At 34.0% G+C, this 17,685-nt stretch overlaps 1 protein-coding gene across 1 annotated transcript; it reads left to right on the forward strand.

Moving 5' to 3' along the window:
- The first annotated feature begins 10,213 nt into the window (after nucleotides 1-10,213).
- Nucleotides 10,214-10,615, forward strand: LOC124993753 (keratin-associated protein 6-3-like). Its single transcript, XM_047565529.1, has one exon. The coding sequence runs from the start codon at nucleotides 10,214-10,216 to the stop codon at nucleotides 10,613-10,615; it is 402 nt and encodes a 133-aa protein (XP_047421485.1).
- The last annotated feature ends 7,070 nt before the right edge of the window (nucleotides 10,616-17,685 follow it).

Raw genomic sequence — 17,685 nt, forward strand, 5'->3', positions numbered from 1 at the left:
GAAAGATACCATGAGAGATGCTTATCCTGTATACTCATGACACGGAGATTCATAAATTCTGAATGCCACATGTTCGGAGCCTCTCTTTTGGAAGAAGGTCATTCTGCAGTGGAAATCTAGTATGGTCCGTTTTTGAACTATACAGAACCTACCAATTCTTTGAATTTACCTCATGATGTGGATAAGGTGACATTCACCTGACCTCTGACAGTCCTGCCCTCATTAGAATGACTGTGACAGTCACTGCATTGATGGATTTCATGATGGACCTTCTTTCTCTATTGACCTAATAAATTTCTGTAATCCAAACAGCAGCTCTAGTTTTTATTTCAGTCTGATGTCCAAAGTTTTCTTTTAACACTTTTTGATTTATGTCTTCATGAAAGATAATGATCACTTTCTTAGGAAGGTATTGTCTTTTACCATTTCTAGGTCAACTTCTTTACCATGCCCAAGGTTATTTCTCTTAGGAGAGTGACATAGTTTCTGTCAGTTTCCTTCCGTACTAATGAGGAAATCATTTTTGTCATATTGTGCAATTCACTACTAAATGAAATTAATCAAAAAAACAGGTTAAGAATTGCATGACACAGAATAAAAAATAAAGTAAAATAATAACTGGCGAAATTTCCATGTACAAGGTATCTTGATACAATTAAATGTTGGGGTGATATCCTTCTGTTTTCCACATTGTTTAAAAATATTTTCATGAAAACACTAACTTTAGAAAAAAAATTTTACAATTCTTTACTTCATCAAGTAATACTAAATAGCAAAACTATGTGGCCTGCATTTTAGACCATCATAATTGTACAGAGACAGCATTTTAGGTTTAGTATGAAAGGTTCAGTGGAGTAATGAAGTTCTTAGTCCTATCTGCTGTATCCCCTGAGACTCAGCTGAAGAACCATCTGCTCCCATGTTCACATGTTTTCGGCAGAATTTGATTCCCCCTGGGTTGTATAAGTGAGAGGCTCACCATTGACAGTTGGCTGACTTTGCATGGTATCTGCTGGAGATCACCCTCACCTCCAAGAGTCTCCTACAGCTTCTCCCTGTCATGTGGAATCCCAAATATGGCTGCATGTTTTCTCAAAGTCAGGAAGGGAGGGAGGGTATCCAAAAAGACAATTCTATATAACATAATACATATGTGTACACACACACACACATATGCTTACCCCCCCATAACCTTTGATATTCTCTGGTTGTTAGAAGCAATTCCCTGGCCTTGCCCACACTCCAGAAGAGGGGATCATGTAAGGGTATCCAGTATCAACAGAAAGAAATCTGGGAGGCACTTTAATAGTATGTCCAACACAGATGCGAATTTTATACATTGTTTATAATAGGAATTAGGACCTTTTCCTGTATTTGTAATACTTTAGAAATTTTAATGGATATTGGAAGTTTTCTTCTCTGAAGATTAGGCAAAATTTTCTTGGGACATTTTCTGGATATGGGGCAAAATCATGCAGTTTTGTTTCTTTTTTCAACAACTTCAGCTTCTTCCAAAGGAACTAACCTCTTTATAGTCTCTAAATATTGTGATGTCAAGTTTGATAATCTGCATTCCCTTAAGGAATTAACTACTTCATCTAAGTTTTCAAATTTATGTCCAGAAAGATCTACAAAATGAATCATACAATTTTTAAAATCTTTTCTTTCTCAGTAGTTATTTCATATTTTGTAAGTCTTACTCCTTTGTCTCTTGATCAAATTACCATGGGTTTTATGATATTCTCAATTCCTTTAAATAACAGCATTTTGAGTGGTTTTTAAAATTGTATTCTTCAATTTCTACTTCATTACTTTCTGCTTTTCAATTTATTACTTCTTTACACTTTCTTTAACTTACTTAGTTCTTCTTTCTGACTATTTTAAAAACTTGAATATTAATTTAGTCATATTGTTTCTTTCATTTTTAAACATGCATAGTTCTATGATTTTTTTCTAATTAACTATATTTTCATAGATTTTTAAGTACAATTTTATTACCATCATTTTTCTGAAATCTGTAATTTCAAATTTTATTTTCACTTTCACCTGAGAGTCATTTAACCAAAGATTGACTTTTCTGATGAAATGATGTCTGTTATTCTGTTATTATAATTTCTAGCTTTATTGCACAACAATTAGAGTATTTTAGTAATAGCATTTCTACTTTAAAAACATACTTTATTTTGTCTTTCTGCCCTAATGTATGATCAATTTTTGTTTATACTTTCTGAGAGCTTATGGAAAGGTATAGAGGTAAATATATATCAATAAGCTCTACCTCATTGCTTATGTGGGTTAGGTCTTCTCTGTCCTTACCTACTTTTTTCTGTTTGATATGTTTTGTTTTGAGAGTGGTATATTAAAGTCCTCCGTTCTTATTATTATTGTGGTTCTAGTTATTGTCTGTTTACTGTTTGTGTGTTTGTATTCATTGTGTTTATATATACATATATATATATATATATATATATATATATACACACATTGCACAATCCTTTTTAAGGCTATTTCTGTGTTTCTACACATAAATAAAATACTCCTAAGCATTATATATGTCTTGTGATTGTGGTTATTATAATGGAAAAGTCCCTTGTGTCAATTTATTGTTTTCTGGCCAGAACTTTATTTTGATATTAGAAATGTTACTTATATTTTCTTATTGTGTTCTTTTGCCCAGAATCTTTTTTCATACTGTTTTTATAGTTTTCAGGATCACTTTTTTAGAAAAGTATATACAGCATAAAATTAGGTCTCTACAAGCCAAATTGGAAATGTTTTGCTTCAATAAATTAAGCTAATTTTCATGTGTTAATATGATTCACATATTTGGTCATATTCTTTATTCTTTAATAAATCTAAAAAATGACTTTAGGATATTTAATGTAGTACTTGTCTTTGTACCTATGCCAATTGTGATGCTACTAGTCCTTAATTATCTCACCTCTTATTATCTGATTTATCTGCTCATATTGATATTCTTTAACCCTTATTACTTCTATACTCTTAGTACTTTTATATGTTTTCACTCTCCCACCCATCTTCCTTTTTTTAAGTAGGTTTGTTACTACTTGTCATTCTATGTATTATCCACATATTACTCTTCTACCCTGTCTCAATCTATATTCGATTCCAGTACTTAGCTGAAGTTTTCCTAATTATTCCTTTATTAGAAGATTACTTAATTGTTCACTCATGTGTACTTGAGGTACAGAGTGTTATAATTTCTTACATAGTGAAACTATGTAATACACTGGTATATGAAAGACAGTTTTACCAGCATTTAAAATATTTCTCCATTTTGTCTTTGAACAATACAGTGAAAATATTGATTATTAACCTGAATTATTTTAATCTGTAAAGGATTGGACTTTTGTTTGCTCTAAAACTATAAAGAAAACCCTATTTTAACTTAAAAATCTAATAGTTTAATTAACTGATTATTATAATTGATCATTCTTAGTTGATATTTCCAGGCAACTATGAGACATAACAGTGAATAATTGCAGTTATTTTTAATTTTGTGGAAAGTTTTCTTGAATTATGATTTTAAATATTAGTTCTGCTTGTATCCTTTACTTTAATTCCCTAAGAATTTTAGCAATATGAATGTTATTCATTTTGTTCTGAGCTTTTGTATCAAGTATTTTTTCTCTAGTTTTTTCTTATTCTCTTTTGTAAAATTAATTTAATCATTATAATTGACATATAAAATTTGTACTTATTTACTGATACCAAGCAGTTTCTTGATATGTGTATTTTGTGCAAAGTTCCAATCAGGGTAAATGTATTCATTTACATCAAAGCAAAGAATTTTTCTGGGGAAGAAGCATTTCATAATGATAAAAGAGACAGTTTGTCATGAAAGTATACCAACTTAAATCAATATGTACCTAACAACAGAGCACAAAATAGGTGACTCAAATATGTGACCGAATTATAAGGAGCAAGAGGGCTATGTGATAGTAACAGTTGAAGGCTTTTATATCTTACTATCTATAACAGATAGAAAAACTAAACAGAGTATCAGAAAATAAATAGGAGACTAAAAAGCACTCAAAACCAATAATATCTGACAGATTTTAAAATATTGCACCTATTATGGCAGAGAGCAATTTTCTCTCGTGCACATGTAGAATATTCTCTAAGATAGACCATATGCTAGGCCAAAAATAAATCCATAAATTTAAATGGGTTGAAATTATGTATAACCAAGTGTCACTAATATTCAGCTAATGTATTTAAAAAAATCTACTGATTCTCTTTTCCAGATGCTTTCAGAAAACATGCATTGTGAGGCTAAAATGCAAGATTTTAGCCATCTTCATATTTTATCTTCCTATTAAGAGATAACTTTATGTGTATCAACTGTAGGTCATAGTATCTCCATTTCTATTATTAGTCAACAAAATATTAGTAGATTGATGATTTATATGTTATCATTGTTGAAATGAATGCTATTCAGTAATTTTAAAATTGAGTGAATTAAGAGACTTTTTTGTAAACAGATTTTGTGAACATTATCCAGATAACCAGGATCAGAGCTAAAATTTGCAGATTAGATGACGAATCACAGTTTGTATGATTTTATTCATCCAAACAATTGCCTTGTAAAAGATAACAGGTCTCTTTCTAAAAAGAAGTAGACATTCACCTCCTGAAAGATTCACTGAAACAAATCTCAAATTCTGTATTTTCTTGTGACAAAATGAGAGTCGCAGACCAAAAAAAAAAAAAAAAAACAATCGGTCCTGCTACCAAACATGAGTTCAAAGATACATTATGTATGAGTGAGAACAAAAGAGCAATAATATAAAAATTACAGGAAAACTACCTCTTTACAGTCTCTTTCAAATACCAAGTAACAAAAAGAAATAAAACACTGTGTATAAAAAATGTGGTAAAAAGAAATACTGTTTTACAGTGTCTTCAGTCAAACTTTGGATATACCAAAGACAAAGCTTTGACTAGATCAAGAAAGACCATGATAACTCATGGAATCTGCCTATGAAAACATGTATTACAAAATACTGATGGAATATAACCATTGGTCAGGATTGACATATGCCCATGGTCAACTGTAGAAAACAAAAGTCTCAATAATCTCACACATACACAATCAAATAGGAAGCAAAACATAAAAATGTTCTACTAGCTTTGCAGTAGTGACCATCTTAAATAAAAATGAATTTAGAAATTTCTGTAAATAAAATTGGCTACAATAGTTCATACACGTCACATAATAGTGCACAACTTCAAATAAACGTGCTTCTAAATTGATGAAAACTCTAGGCCATTTTAATATAAAATGTGCAGATATTACATGGCAAATCTAAGAGGCAGCTGTCACTGTGTGTTTGAGCAGACTCATTATCACAAATAACGTTGGAGGGAAACAGTGCCTCTTGAGAGAATGACTTAAGGGCACCAGCAATCTTTAGTTCTCAAGGGGAGTCAGAAGACCACTACACTCAGAAACAGCCTGGTCATCTGTAGTCCCCAGACCACAGCTACATTCCCACCCCAAGACCACCACAGTAGGTGCTACAGAAGCTCATGGTATCAAGAGTGAAAAACTAGGGTATACAGCAGGAGCAGGTTCTGGGATTTATCACAGCATGCATATGGCTTTGTAAACCTTCTGCGTGGTACGTGAGGCAAACCACAGGCACTGCTGGATTCACATTCCAAACTAATTAGCATTGAAGCCATCTAAAATATTTCTCATAACCAGTATATCCAAAACAATTTCTATGTGTGAAGACATGGGTAATGATATGATGTATCTTTAACAAGAGACTCTTCTATTTTAGTAATTTGTTTATTCCAGATGCCAAATTTAAATTATATTATTTGTATCATAATCAATACAAATTTCCCCTCTTGCAAATCTTCTTTCACCTTTTTTTTTTTTTTTTTTTTTTTTTTCCACATCTCCAGTCTTTTTATTTTTATTTTTGAGACAAGGTCTTGCTGAATTGCTTAGGGTCCCACTAAATTGCCAAGGCTGGCCTTGAACTTGTGATTCTTCTGCCTTAGCATTTTTTTTTTTTTTTTTTTTTTTTTTTACGTTTACATAGGGTAATGATGTTTATTATATTTTTCCCCTCCCCCCCACCCCTCCCACCCCTCACACCCCTCACACCCCTCTTTTCCCTCCCACCCCTCTTTTCCCTCTACACAGTCCTTCTTTCTTTCACCTTTAAAGGTATATTCCTTTCTATCTTCACAGATGTAGTTGTTGAAACAAAAGAATGACTTCAAGAGAGTGAGAAAGGATCGGAATCTCATAGAGGAAATGACAAGACTCCAGAATTAATTTGTAAATTCTTGAATGATGATGCCTTTTATTATCTTCTTGTGGAGCAACATCATTTACTTTGATTTATCCTTCACGTATATATGCACCTATCATTTTGTGTAGAGTCCAAAGCAATGGTACAGTCTGTCTCTGAAATTTCAGCTGAAGAAACATAGTTATATACAAAGGATTATTTTCAAAGTTTATTTTTTTAAACTTGCATTTTATTGACAGCGTATATTATGATACAATGAAATAGACACATCTCTTCTTTGTGTATTCTTACCCAAAATGCATAGCTCTACATAATGGTAAGACATTCTATAAAGCATTTTGCCCTACAAAATTGTCAATACAACTAAAATCAAGGAAGACTGAAAAATTGTGTTTAACAGGAGGAGACTAAAGAGATGTGACAAACAAATGCCATGTGAGATCCTAGATTGGCACCTGGGACAAAAAAAAAAAAAGATAGTAGTGGAAAAACTGGTGAAATCTGAATAAAATTTATTGTTTAATTAAAAATATTATGAAAGAGTGGGGCACGGTGGTGCACACCTGTAATCTCAGTGACTCAAGAAGTTGAAACAGGAGAATCCGAGTTCAAAGCCAGTTTCAGCAAATGCCAGACACTAAGCAACTCAGTGAGATCCTCTGTCTAAATAAAATGTAAAATAGGACTGAGTATGTGACTCAGAGGTTGGGTGTCTTCCCCCCCCCAAAAAATATATGTATATGTTTACGTATATAAAATAGAGGATTAATTATTTTTGTTTTTGCAACTATATTATGAACCATATGAAAATAGTGAACAGTGTTCAGATTTTTTGCAGGTGTAAAATTATTTCAAAATAAAGTGGAAAAGAGGAATTTTTAAATACTATTTGATTACACTGATTTGGTCATTCATTAATTCTTTCATATATCAGATTTTGAGTGATCAATTGTATGTTGGACACTATTGTAAAAGTGGGGATGGGACATTTAACAGGATAGAAAAGGTTTTTTACAGATCTTACATAACTCAAGAAAATAGGTACGTTTAAGTATGTGGTCAAGAAATGCCTCTACGAGAAAATCAGAGGGAAGGGAAAAGAATGATTTTGCTGCTACTTTCAGAGGGTAGTAACTCAAGGGTAAAGACTTTAAGTCGAAAATAAACTTGGTCATTCTGAGGAGGGTGAAGGCTATTGTTATCTGTTTACTATTGAAAGAATCAGTGTTAAAAATGCTCTCATAGATAAAGCCATGGCTGTTATAATGCAAACAATGATGGCTATGTTATCCAAGCTTCAGGTGCCAGACACAGCAAAGAAAATTATAGGGAATGAAGTTAAGTTTGATTTTCAGAAAAAAAAAAAAATTTATGTTCATTTGTTAGTACCTTATTTGAAAGATTCATATTCTGAATATCAATATTTCATAATTCATATTTAACTGAATGTCTACTATAATGTAGACAGCAATGTAGGAAGGCATTAAAAAACTTTTTTTCTCTGGAGGGTCTTGACCTGATATGTATCCTTCATACATTTATATGTAGATAAAAAGAAGAGAAAAGATTTGGGAGCATGGAAAATTGTGAATCTAGCATCTTAAAAATTTTAATTATCTGAGGAGATGGCAAGTGACCATTTGGAGATAGATATTTGTGGATAAGGATTGAAAATGTATTATGAGAGTAATACAGGAGAAGTATATATCCAACCAAAAAGAGGTTAGGTAAAGAATAAAAGTTGACCAGATACCTGCATGTACACCTTCCTATTTGAGGGTAAAATCTGAAGAAAATAAAAGAGAAAAGTTACGAACAGGAACAGCTGGTGAGATTGTAATTAAATCTAATGTCTGAGGGAGGATGAAGGGAAAGACTGGGTAGCTTTTTAGGAAAGAAAAGAGATTGATAAATCTCAATGTAACTCAAAGCCTTAGTAAACTGAAGACTTGGACTTTATAGATTTGGTAAGATGGAGGTTTTGGCGATCCCTGTAGGAGGAGTTTCATTGAGGTGGTAGGAACCAAAGGCAAAAGAATGTGAGAGAGAGGAGACTAAGAATCCACTATGGCAACACCTGTGACATTTAGTGATGAACAGTAAATAGAGATTTTTCTGGAGGAGATTAAGGAAATCAAGACAACTTATTTCTCCTCTGTCTCTCTCCTCCGTCTCTCGCTCCCTCTCTGTCTCTCTCTTGTGTAATATACTTAAGAACTCAATGTAGATCAGAAAATCTTAGCAGGAAAAAAAGTTAAAAAGGAATCTCATTGAGTTAATGCTCTTTCTTTTATGAGTAGAGAGAGGAGCTTAATTCCTTTGAAGAAAGAAATTAATTTCAAGGACTAAGTTTGGTAGAGAAATAATTTAGTAAATGTTATTAGGGATATTATATTTCACAAAAATATCTTCACAGTTCTTTTGGTTTGATGCAGAAAAAGTTAATTACAGTTTTTTTAACTGACAGATGCAATTTAGTTATGCCAATTTCAGGTGATTTTTCTAAGAGCTTAGCCAACAGGAAGACTGGCCATCATGTTACTTAAATTAGTATTAACTGAAAGATTATTCTAAGCTCTTGCTTCATTAACTTTGCACTATGATAATTTGAGACCACTCTTACTTTCTCTATATGAAATATGAAAATGATTTGGTGAACATATTCTCTAATTCTATCCTTTCAAACTAGTCAGCAATGAATAAAATGTCCTAATAATGTGTCTATTTTTAAAAAGATTAATCTACCAAGAAATACATATGGAAAGAACAATCACAAACACATGTTAGTTGAATAAGTGTTTGATCTAATCTTTACTAAAGTGCAGTGTGTGTTGTGTGTGTGTGTGTGTTCATTGTTGCCTCTTGTCTTTATTTGTACTGGAGCTTGAACCCAGGGCCTTGCATGCTAGGCAAGCACTTACACTGAGTTACATTCCAGCCCATTATGAATGTATTTTATTAAGACACCTTTTTTTTTCTTCATTTGATATAAAGTAGGTGTATTGGATATGTGGATAATATCATTTGCTCACATTCACACTTCGGTAGACATGAAAATAAATTTCAACTAAAATGTAAGTTTCCTTCCACATTCTTCTGCATCCAATAGGAATAATTCCCAGAATGAATTTAATGAAGACAGTAATAATTCTTGGACTATTCAAGGGAACTCAGCATGTCTGTTACAAGGAGAATAGCAACAGGATACCTTGATAAGAAGGTTCTAATATACATATAAACATGAATTTTTTATGGTAAGCTTATGGAAAAATTAGTTACCTAGGATACAATTCTAATATTCATTGGAATATTAACTAATCACTGTATAACAAATTTGGAAAAACAAGTGGAGAAATTGGATACTGGGGAATAACTTCTCTTTATAATATTTCAACAGAAATTAAACATAAATGAGACTTACTCTCATTGTTATAAATGGAAAAGTATAATGCATTTTGTTCAGACGTGGTATTCTGAGAAAACTAATTACTTGTATTATTATTAGCATCATGGGATTAAAAAATACATTTGGTTTCAGTATAAAAAGACATTCAATTCCAGATAAATAAAATTAACTTGTTATGAGAGACGAGACAAAGTCATGAGTCAAAAACTATTCTTTTTAAAAAAAATTTTAGATGAAGAAACCATTGAGGTCCAAAACAAATAAGATTACGATTCAGATTGTTACTTGTTTCATAGAAGATAGTTAAAGGAAATTTTTAAAAAGTCCAGTTTGAGGCAGGATTATGCAAAGTTATGTGTGTCTCCACCCATTGGAACCCTAATGATGGGATAAGCAGATTCCAACTGAGAGACCAAACAAAGCAAGCTTCTTTAATGCCACTGAAGCTTTATCTTATGGTACAAAACAACAAAGTAATTAGGTTAGTCATAAAATAGGCCAATGGCATGAGCACATGTGGTGGGTCCCACCCACACTGAAGGCATATAAAAGACCTTCTGTAGGGAGAGTTGCCCAGACTCCAGTCACCTCCTTCTCTACCCAAGGACAACCTCTCTACTCAACAACCTACACCATGTGTGGCAGCTACTACGGAAACTACTATGGCGGCCGTGGCTATGGATGCTGTGGCTATGGAGGCCTAGGCTGTGGCTATGGAGGCTATGGCTATGGAGGCCTAGGCTATGGCTATGGAGGCCTGGGCTATGGCTATGGAGGCTTGGGCTGTGGCTATGGCTGTGGCTTCCGCAGCCTTGGCTGTGGCTATGGCAGTGGCTATGGATATGGCTCCCGTTCCCTCTATGGCTGTGGTTATGGATGCGGCTCTGGCTGTGGCTCTGGCTTTGGATACTACTAATGAGGACACCTTGGGAGACTGTTACCATACCTGTGACGCAGGATTTTGAACCCCATACATCCTGAACTTCATGCATGGATGAGTATCTTACATCACAAGTTCCTGACATCACCTTGCTGAAGACTTACCCTGTGGTGCTCCCTGGATCTGACTTTCCTAATATTTCCTTTTGTGAATTGAACTCATGAGAAGTGGGAAATGTGAATTCATCCTCTGTATTGTCTCTCGGGGACCGATGCTGTCACAGTTCCTGTCTTTTGATTGTCATGCAGGAGTATTTTCCTTTTTTTCCCAATAAATGTGTTCAATCTGAAATAAAATATGTGGTTTTCTTTTCATTTGAAATCTACTACTTCTTTTTCTGTTTTCATTAAAAGAAAAATCATCTTCTTTTAATTTCTAGAAATGTCTATATTTATCTGCTTTCCAAAAACAAATCTACCAAGAGATAAATATGGAAAGAAAATTCAACTTTCTAATATCTTTGATTTCTGACAATAGTATTTAATAATTTTGTAACCTGCAACTTCCTGTTCTGATGAAGCAACAGTTGTTAGTATTAAAGGAGTGCATGTTTGTCTATTTTTTCAACTGCTGTCTGAAAGCTCTCTATATCCCAAGTGCTGCTTTACAAAAACCATGCCTGTGTGAAATACTTTGGAAGATACGAATAATGACACAGGATTTTGTACTTCTATTCCTAATATGGGGCACATTAAACAAGTGCTCTGCTTGCCCAGAGCATGAGGTAGAAAAGTTTAAATTGATCCCTTCCACTTAACTTTTACATGCCTTAACCTAGTTTACATTTTTATTGAAAAGGCACCATCTTTTCTTAAATTCATTTACATATATTTAAGTTTAGGGTTAACTCATGGCTAACTTATGGCATTCTATATTCTTTTGTTTCTTGAAACTTTAAAATATGAATAAGTTTCAGAAATCTGTAGGACTTATAAGGGTGCGGGGGAAGAAGAGTCCAGTATGTTGGACAAAGAGGAGTGAAGGGAAGGAAGGAGGATAGAAATAGGAAAAACAGTGGAAAGAATCTGACAAAATTTTGCTATGTACGTATGTCATAAAACCTAAGTGAATCCCACTATGAGATACATCCAGAAGGATGGGGTCCTAATTAGAACGAGATATAAATGTGCATGCTTGGATTCTACTGTCATGTATAATTAAAAAGAATCAATGAAAAAATAGCCAATTAGAAGATAAGGAGCTAGGTCTACTTCATAGAATAATAGGGGTTATCTGATGAGCCGCGCTGGAGGGCTGGCTCTGCAGTGATCAGGGAGTTTCTCCTGTGTCAGTGGAGGAGAGGAGATGGCTGAGTCTAGAATGTCCAGGCTTGTGAATCCTCTTCTACTGAGGGAGCTGACCCAGTGGGGAAGGGCTGGCCGGTCTCACCCACACTATTGCAGACCAGCAAGTTGGACCAAGAGCACAAGCTCTCAGAGACAGCTTGTGCCCCAGACCTGACTCTCCATGGAAGGGGAGGTGGCTCACTGTGCACAGGTTTGCGAAGCAGTACAGGATACAGGAAACAGACCAGCGGTCATCACGAAGTGGCCCCTGTGGCACAACAGGATGTTGTGTAAGTATATCCAGGACCCAGGAAGTCCACCTTATCTACTTCTGACTGAATGGCTTTGTTCCTTGTTTCTCTGTTTCCTGTAATGCACACATTAACTTTTTAAAAATAAAAACTTTTAATAAGAAAAAAAAATATATGTAGGATCCATCAGAACAATTAACATTCACAGCACTGGAATAGCAAATAAAGTGGGAAAATAAATTGATATAGAAATCTACGTAAAGAGAGAATGGTTAAAACTTCCCAAATTTGCTAAGAGTCAGGAATATACAGAGTTAAAAGTTGTACACCCCAATCAGAATAAACTCAAGAGAAATTATGTCTAGTTATATTGTAGTCAAGCTTCTGGAAACCAAAAAACAAACATAAAAGAACTTGAAAGCAGCTAACGATAAACAACACATTATTTATAAGGAATAATGAATTATCGTGGCTTTCTCAGGAGAAACTATACACTCCGAAGAGAATGAGAAACAACTGAGGGCCTGATAGAAAAGAAACTAATATTCTATATCCAATAATAATTCCCCTCAGGGACAAAAGTGAAATAATATCCTTCTCTGATGAAGGAAAACTAACAGAATTTGTGTCTACAAAATCTTTTCTTAAAGAAATGTTAAAGGAAGTTTTTCAGGCTAAAAGAAAATGATCCTAAAGGGAAAGTTGGAACTTCAGAAATCAACAAAAAGAAATAGAAATTTATAAACATATGGGTAAATAAAATAGATCATTTTCCTTCTAATTTCTTTCAAATTCACATAACTGGAAACCAAAATTTACAATATTATGTGAGGGAGATTGAAGTTAGGTTGATGCATGACAAGGATAACAAAAAGAAGCAACAGTAAAGGTACTTAAAATGAATCTTAGGCCTTGTAGCTAAAGTAAAATATAAACTCAGAACATTGTGAAAGATTAGTTATGAATATTGTAATTGCTGGAGTAATCTCCAAAATAAAGAGATGCAGCCAAAAATATAATAGATACATTAAAATATAATATTAATCTAGTCACATGTGAAAAGTGTGAACAGAGAAAGTAGAAAGAAATAATAAAATGCTGTTATGACTTAGATATGAAATGTCCCCCAAAACTCATGTCTGAGACAATGCAAGAATTTTCTGACTTGCAATGATTCAATTATGAGAGGTGTAACCTGATCAGTGCATTAACCCACTGACAGGGACTAAATGGGCAGTAACTCTAGGCAGGTGGGGTGTGATTGGAAGAAGTATGTCACTGGGTGAGTGCTTTGGGATTTTTATTTTGTCCTTTGTGAGTGGGACTGGTATGGGGTGCAACTTAAGAACAGACTGATCACCATTGAGAAATCCAAATTTGAGAGTCTTTATTAAGCTGGCCGGTTGACTATCTCACACAATGTCCCAAAAAATGGTCATTGGGAGAACAGCTCCAACCATAGGGTTGTAGGGGTTCTTATACCAAAAATCACATCAGTCATAAATGTCTGTTACTGTGATTCGAAATTACAAACTAACATAATGAGATCATCAACAGAGGGGGAAGTGGGTCCAAACGAAACTTACCTAGGTACAAACTAAAGAATGGTTACTAACATCCACACAATCACCGTTCACATAGTACATTATTTAGGAGCAATAGGAATCAAAAGAGAGCAATTTTTCTTTACATAGGAATTATCATTCCATATTGTTAAACATGTCACACTAAGTAATTGATGATGGGCACAGAGGCGGGATGTTCCCATGGGAGAAGCTTATTTCCTACATAACATGGAGTCTCAGAGTAAAATGGAGTCTGTTTAGTCATATCCCTTAGAGTCTGACCTATAACATTCTCATGGAGTCAGATCTGTCAGCCCATCACAGGACTCTCTCTTTTTCTCTGCCTCCTAGTTGCCATGTCCTTAGCTGCTTTCCTCCAACATACCCTTACACCATGATGTTCTACCTCACTCCATCCCAGAGGTATGAAGCAGGCCAAGCATGGAGTCACAAGACTCATGTGAACCCATGAGTCAAAACAATCTTTTCCTCCTCTAAAGTTCTTTTTTTTTTTTCATTTATTGTTTTATTTTTTACAGATTGCATTCTGATTCATTGTACACAATGGGGTACATCATTTCGTTTCTATGGTTGTGCATGATGTAGATTCATACCATTCGTGTAATCATACATGTACATAGGGTAATGAGGTCTGTCTCATTCCACCACTTTTCATGCCCTTCAACAGATGAATGGATAAAGAAACTGTGGTATATAAACATAATAGAATATTATTCAGCCATAAAGAAGAATACTATTATGGCATTTGCAGATAAATAGATGGAATTGGAGAATAGCATGCTAAGTGAAATAGGCCAATCCCAAAAACCCAAAGGCCAAATGTTTTCCTCTAAAGTTTTCATGTCAAGTATTTTGGTCACAGCAACAAATACTGACTAAAATGAGTAGTGTGAATAATTTCAATTATAACAATAATTAAATAGCATATAATTCTCTAAATATATAATTAGAATACATAGATTATCAAATTGCCTCATATCAGATTCACCTACATATTGTCTATCAGAAAATATATATTTTTTTCAGTTCCAGGGATTGAACCAAAGGGTACAGTACTCCTAAGTTACATCCCACGTACTTTTATTTATTTATTTTGAGACAGGGTCTTGCTAAGTTGCTTAGGGTCTCACTAAGTTACTGAGGCTGGCTTTGAATTTGTAATCCTCTTGCCTCAGCCTTCTGGAGTTCCTAGGACTGCAGACATGTGCCACTACGTCATGCTAGAAAATAGCTTCTAGTATATAGTGAAACAAAAAAGAGAAGAGAGTGAGAAACTAAAAAAAAATTTTCCTGTAATTACTACTTCAGTAATATTCCACACATTTGTTATGTGTATGAATAGCTGTACCATGCAAAGAATAACTAAAAGAATATGGGTGTTTCTGTCTTAATATCAGAACAATTATACTCATCATATGGAAAATTACTTTTTTTCTTGAAAGTCTATAGTTTTTTCCTGATGTGCAAATGACAATTAAAAATAAAATTAAAATCTCTGACTGGAACCTATATTCTATACTCCCAGATTCTTTCATTTTATGTTTTTACATTTGATAATCTATACTGGTCTTAGTTTGGGTAAATGCTAATATATAATTATAGAAAAGTCATTCTAACATATCTTCATAAAAATTATCAATGGCTATGGACCTATCATTTAAAGAAAGTCTCAAAATACATAAAGCAAAAACCAAAGAACTAATCACATCACAATTATATTGGAAAATTTAACCATTCTCTTCCTAGAATCAGTATATAAGTAAACAGAATTTCAATGTGGAAATTAGAAAACTGTTGAATTACAGCAATTAACTTTGTATAATTGACATGTACACAGCACCCTCTCAAAATTTTCTGATATACATAACACATTCACTATGATCGATAATATTTTGTGTAATGAAACAGGCTATAGTAAATTTTAAAAGTTGAAATTATACAAAGTGTGTTACAAAACCATTAGGAGTTAAACTACAAATCAATTAAAAAAAAAGGTAGTTAAAAATTCCATTATAATTCCAAACTCAATGGTCCATTAATATGATGAATGAGTCATTTATTACAAAAAGAATATGTAAAATATTTTGAACTGAATAAAAATGAAATTAGAATGTATCAAACTTTGTGAGATGAGAATAAAGCAATGCATAAAATAAAATGTATGGGGTTGAGTGCTTGACTATCATAAAAAAAGAAAATTCTCCAATTTGTAATTCAAACTTCTTCCTAAATAATTAGTAATTTTAAAAAAGCAAGGAGCTAATACAGAAATAGACATTGGGAGTCAATACAATTTAAAAACAAACTTAACCAGGAGTATAAATAAAGCCAGATGTTGATCCTATGAGAAGTTCAATGAAGTTGATAAATCTCTGGTAAGGTTAGCAAAGAAACAAGGAGAGAAGACATATTCTATCAACAGTAAGAGTGAAATTTAGCATCACTGTCGGTTCTATAATAATGAAAAGGAGAATGATGAAACTCAAGCATAATACCCATGCCCATAAATTCAACAACTTAGGAAAAAAATTATACAGTAAATGTATAAAGTGCCAAAACTTGCTCAAAGTCATAAGATATCTGAATAGTCACATAAATAATTGATTTATATAATTTGTAATTAAAATTCTTCCAACAAAGAAGGCACCTGGCCCATATAATTCTACTGAAGTGTTAGTCGTATTTCCAACGTTGTAACAAATATCTGAGATAAATACACTTGTAAAGAGAAAAGGCTAATTTTGACTCATCATTTTGGATTTTCTAGTTTGTGATTAATTGACTTCATTGCTTTGGGCCAGTGGAAAGGCAGTACATCGTGGCAGAAGCATGTTGCAGAGCAAAAGCGCTCATCTCATTTCCAGGAAGTGAAAAAGAGCAAGGAAGATACGCTGGTGTCCCACAGTGTTCTTCAACAGCCTGTCTCATGATTTAAAAAACCTGCCACCAGTGCCCATCTCTTGGGAGACACTTATGATCTACCTGTGGAATTCTGCCCCTCCCCTCCAAAGGTTCTCACGGTGCAAAATACATTCACTCAATTCCTCAGATCCAAAAGTCTTAACTGTTCCAGAATTGCTCAAAATTCCAGGTCTAAAGTCTCCTCTGAGACTCAAGGCAAATTCAGTTGTCAGACTCTGTAAAAATCAAGGGTGTTGCATGCTTCCAAAATACAATGCTGGATATACAAGGCATAAGGTTAACACTCCTCTTCCAAAGGGAAGGGATAGAGGAAAAGAAAGGAAAGGTTGAACCCAAACAAGACCAAAACCCAGCAGGAAATACACGATTAAATCTCTAATCCTCCTGTCTGGTGTGGCTGGTGTATGGGGCTCACTATAGCAGGATGAGAACCTTCAGGGTCCTGGGTAACCTCACCCCACAAGTCTTTTCTAGTTGTAGTCCATTCTCTTGAGCTGTCTTTACTCATTGCCTACCACTTACTTCCCTCTGCAATTGTTGCATATAGTTGAAATCTCTGTCCTTGTGGATCCTCCATTTTAGCCTCAGCTTTACTCTCACAGCCTCACATTACTCCACTGGGGACTGCCTACAGAGATTGACTCCAAAACACATTGTCTGGAATCCCTGGTTTTCCTTTGAAATCTTAGTGAAAGTCTCCATGATCCCAAACTCTTGTATTATGCAGGCATAAATAATCAACATCATATGGACAAGGCTAAGGTCTGTCACCAAAGTCGTACCCCAATTAAACCCTGGTTGCAACCGTGTCTGAGTACCCTGATGGTTAAATACAGGGAAATAAATACTTAGGCACTTGCAAGCGCTCAGGATACCCCAGTACTCCTTTCTTAAATGCAAATCTTTGAAACAAATTTCCATTTCTATACCTTTTGATGGCTGTGTCTTTGCTAATTTCTGGAGTGCCTTCAAGCCTTTTTTCCTACAATTCTTGTACAAAG

Source organism: Sciurus carolinensis, chromosome 9, assembly GCF_902686445.1.
Source record: "Sciurus carolinensis chromosome 9, mSciCar1.2, whole genome shotgun sequence".
Classification (NCBI taxonomy): domain Eukaryota; kingdom Metazoa; phylum Chordata; class Mammalia; order Rodentia; family Sciuridae; genus Sciurus; species Sciurus carolinensis.

Bases quoted from the DNA above. Each gene is read 5' to 3' on its own strand.
- LOC124993753 (XM_047565529.1), top strand. From the start codon at position 10,214: ATGTGGTGGGTCCCACCCACACTGAAGGCATATAAAAGACCTTCTGTA.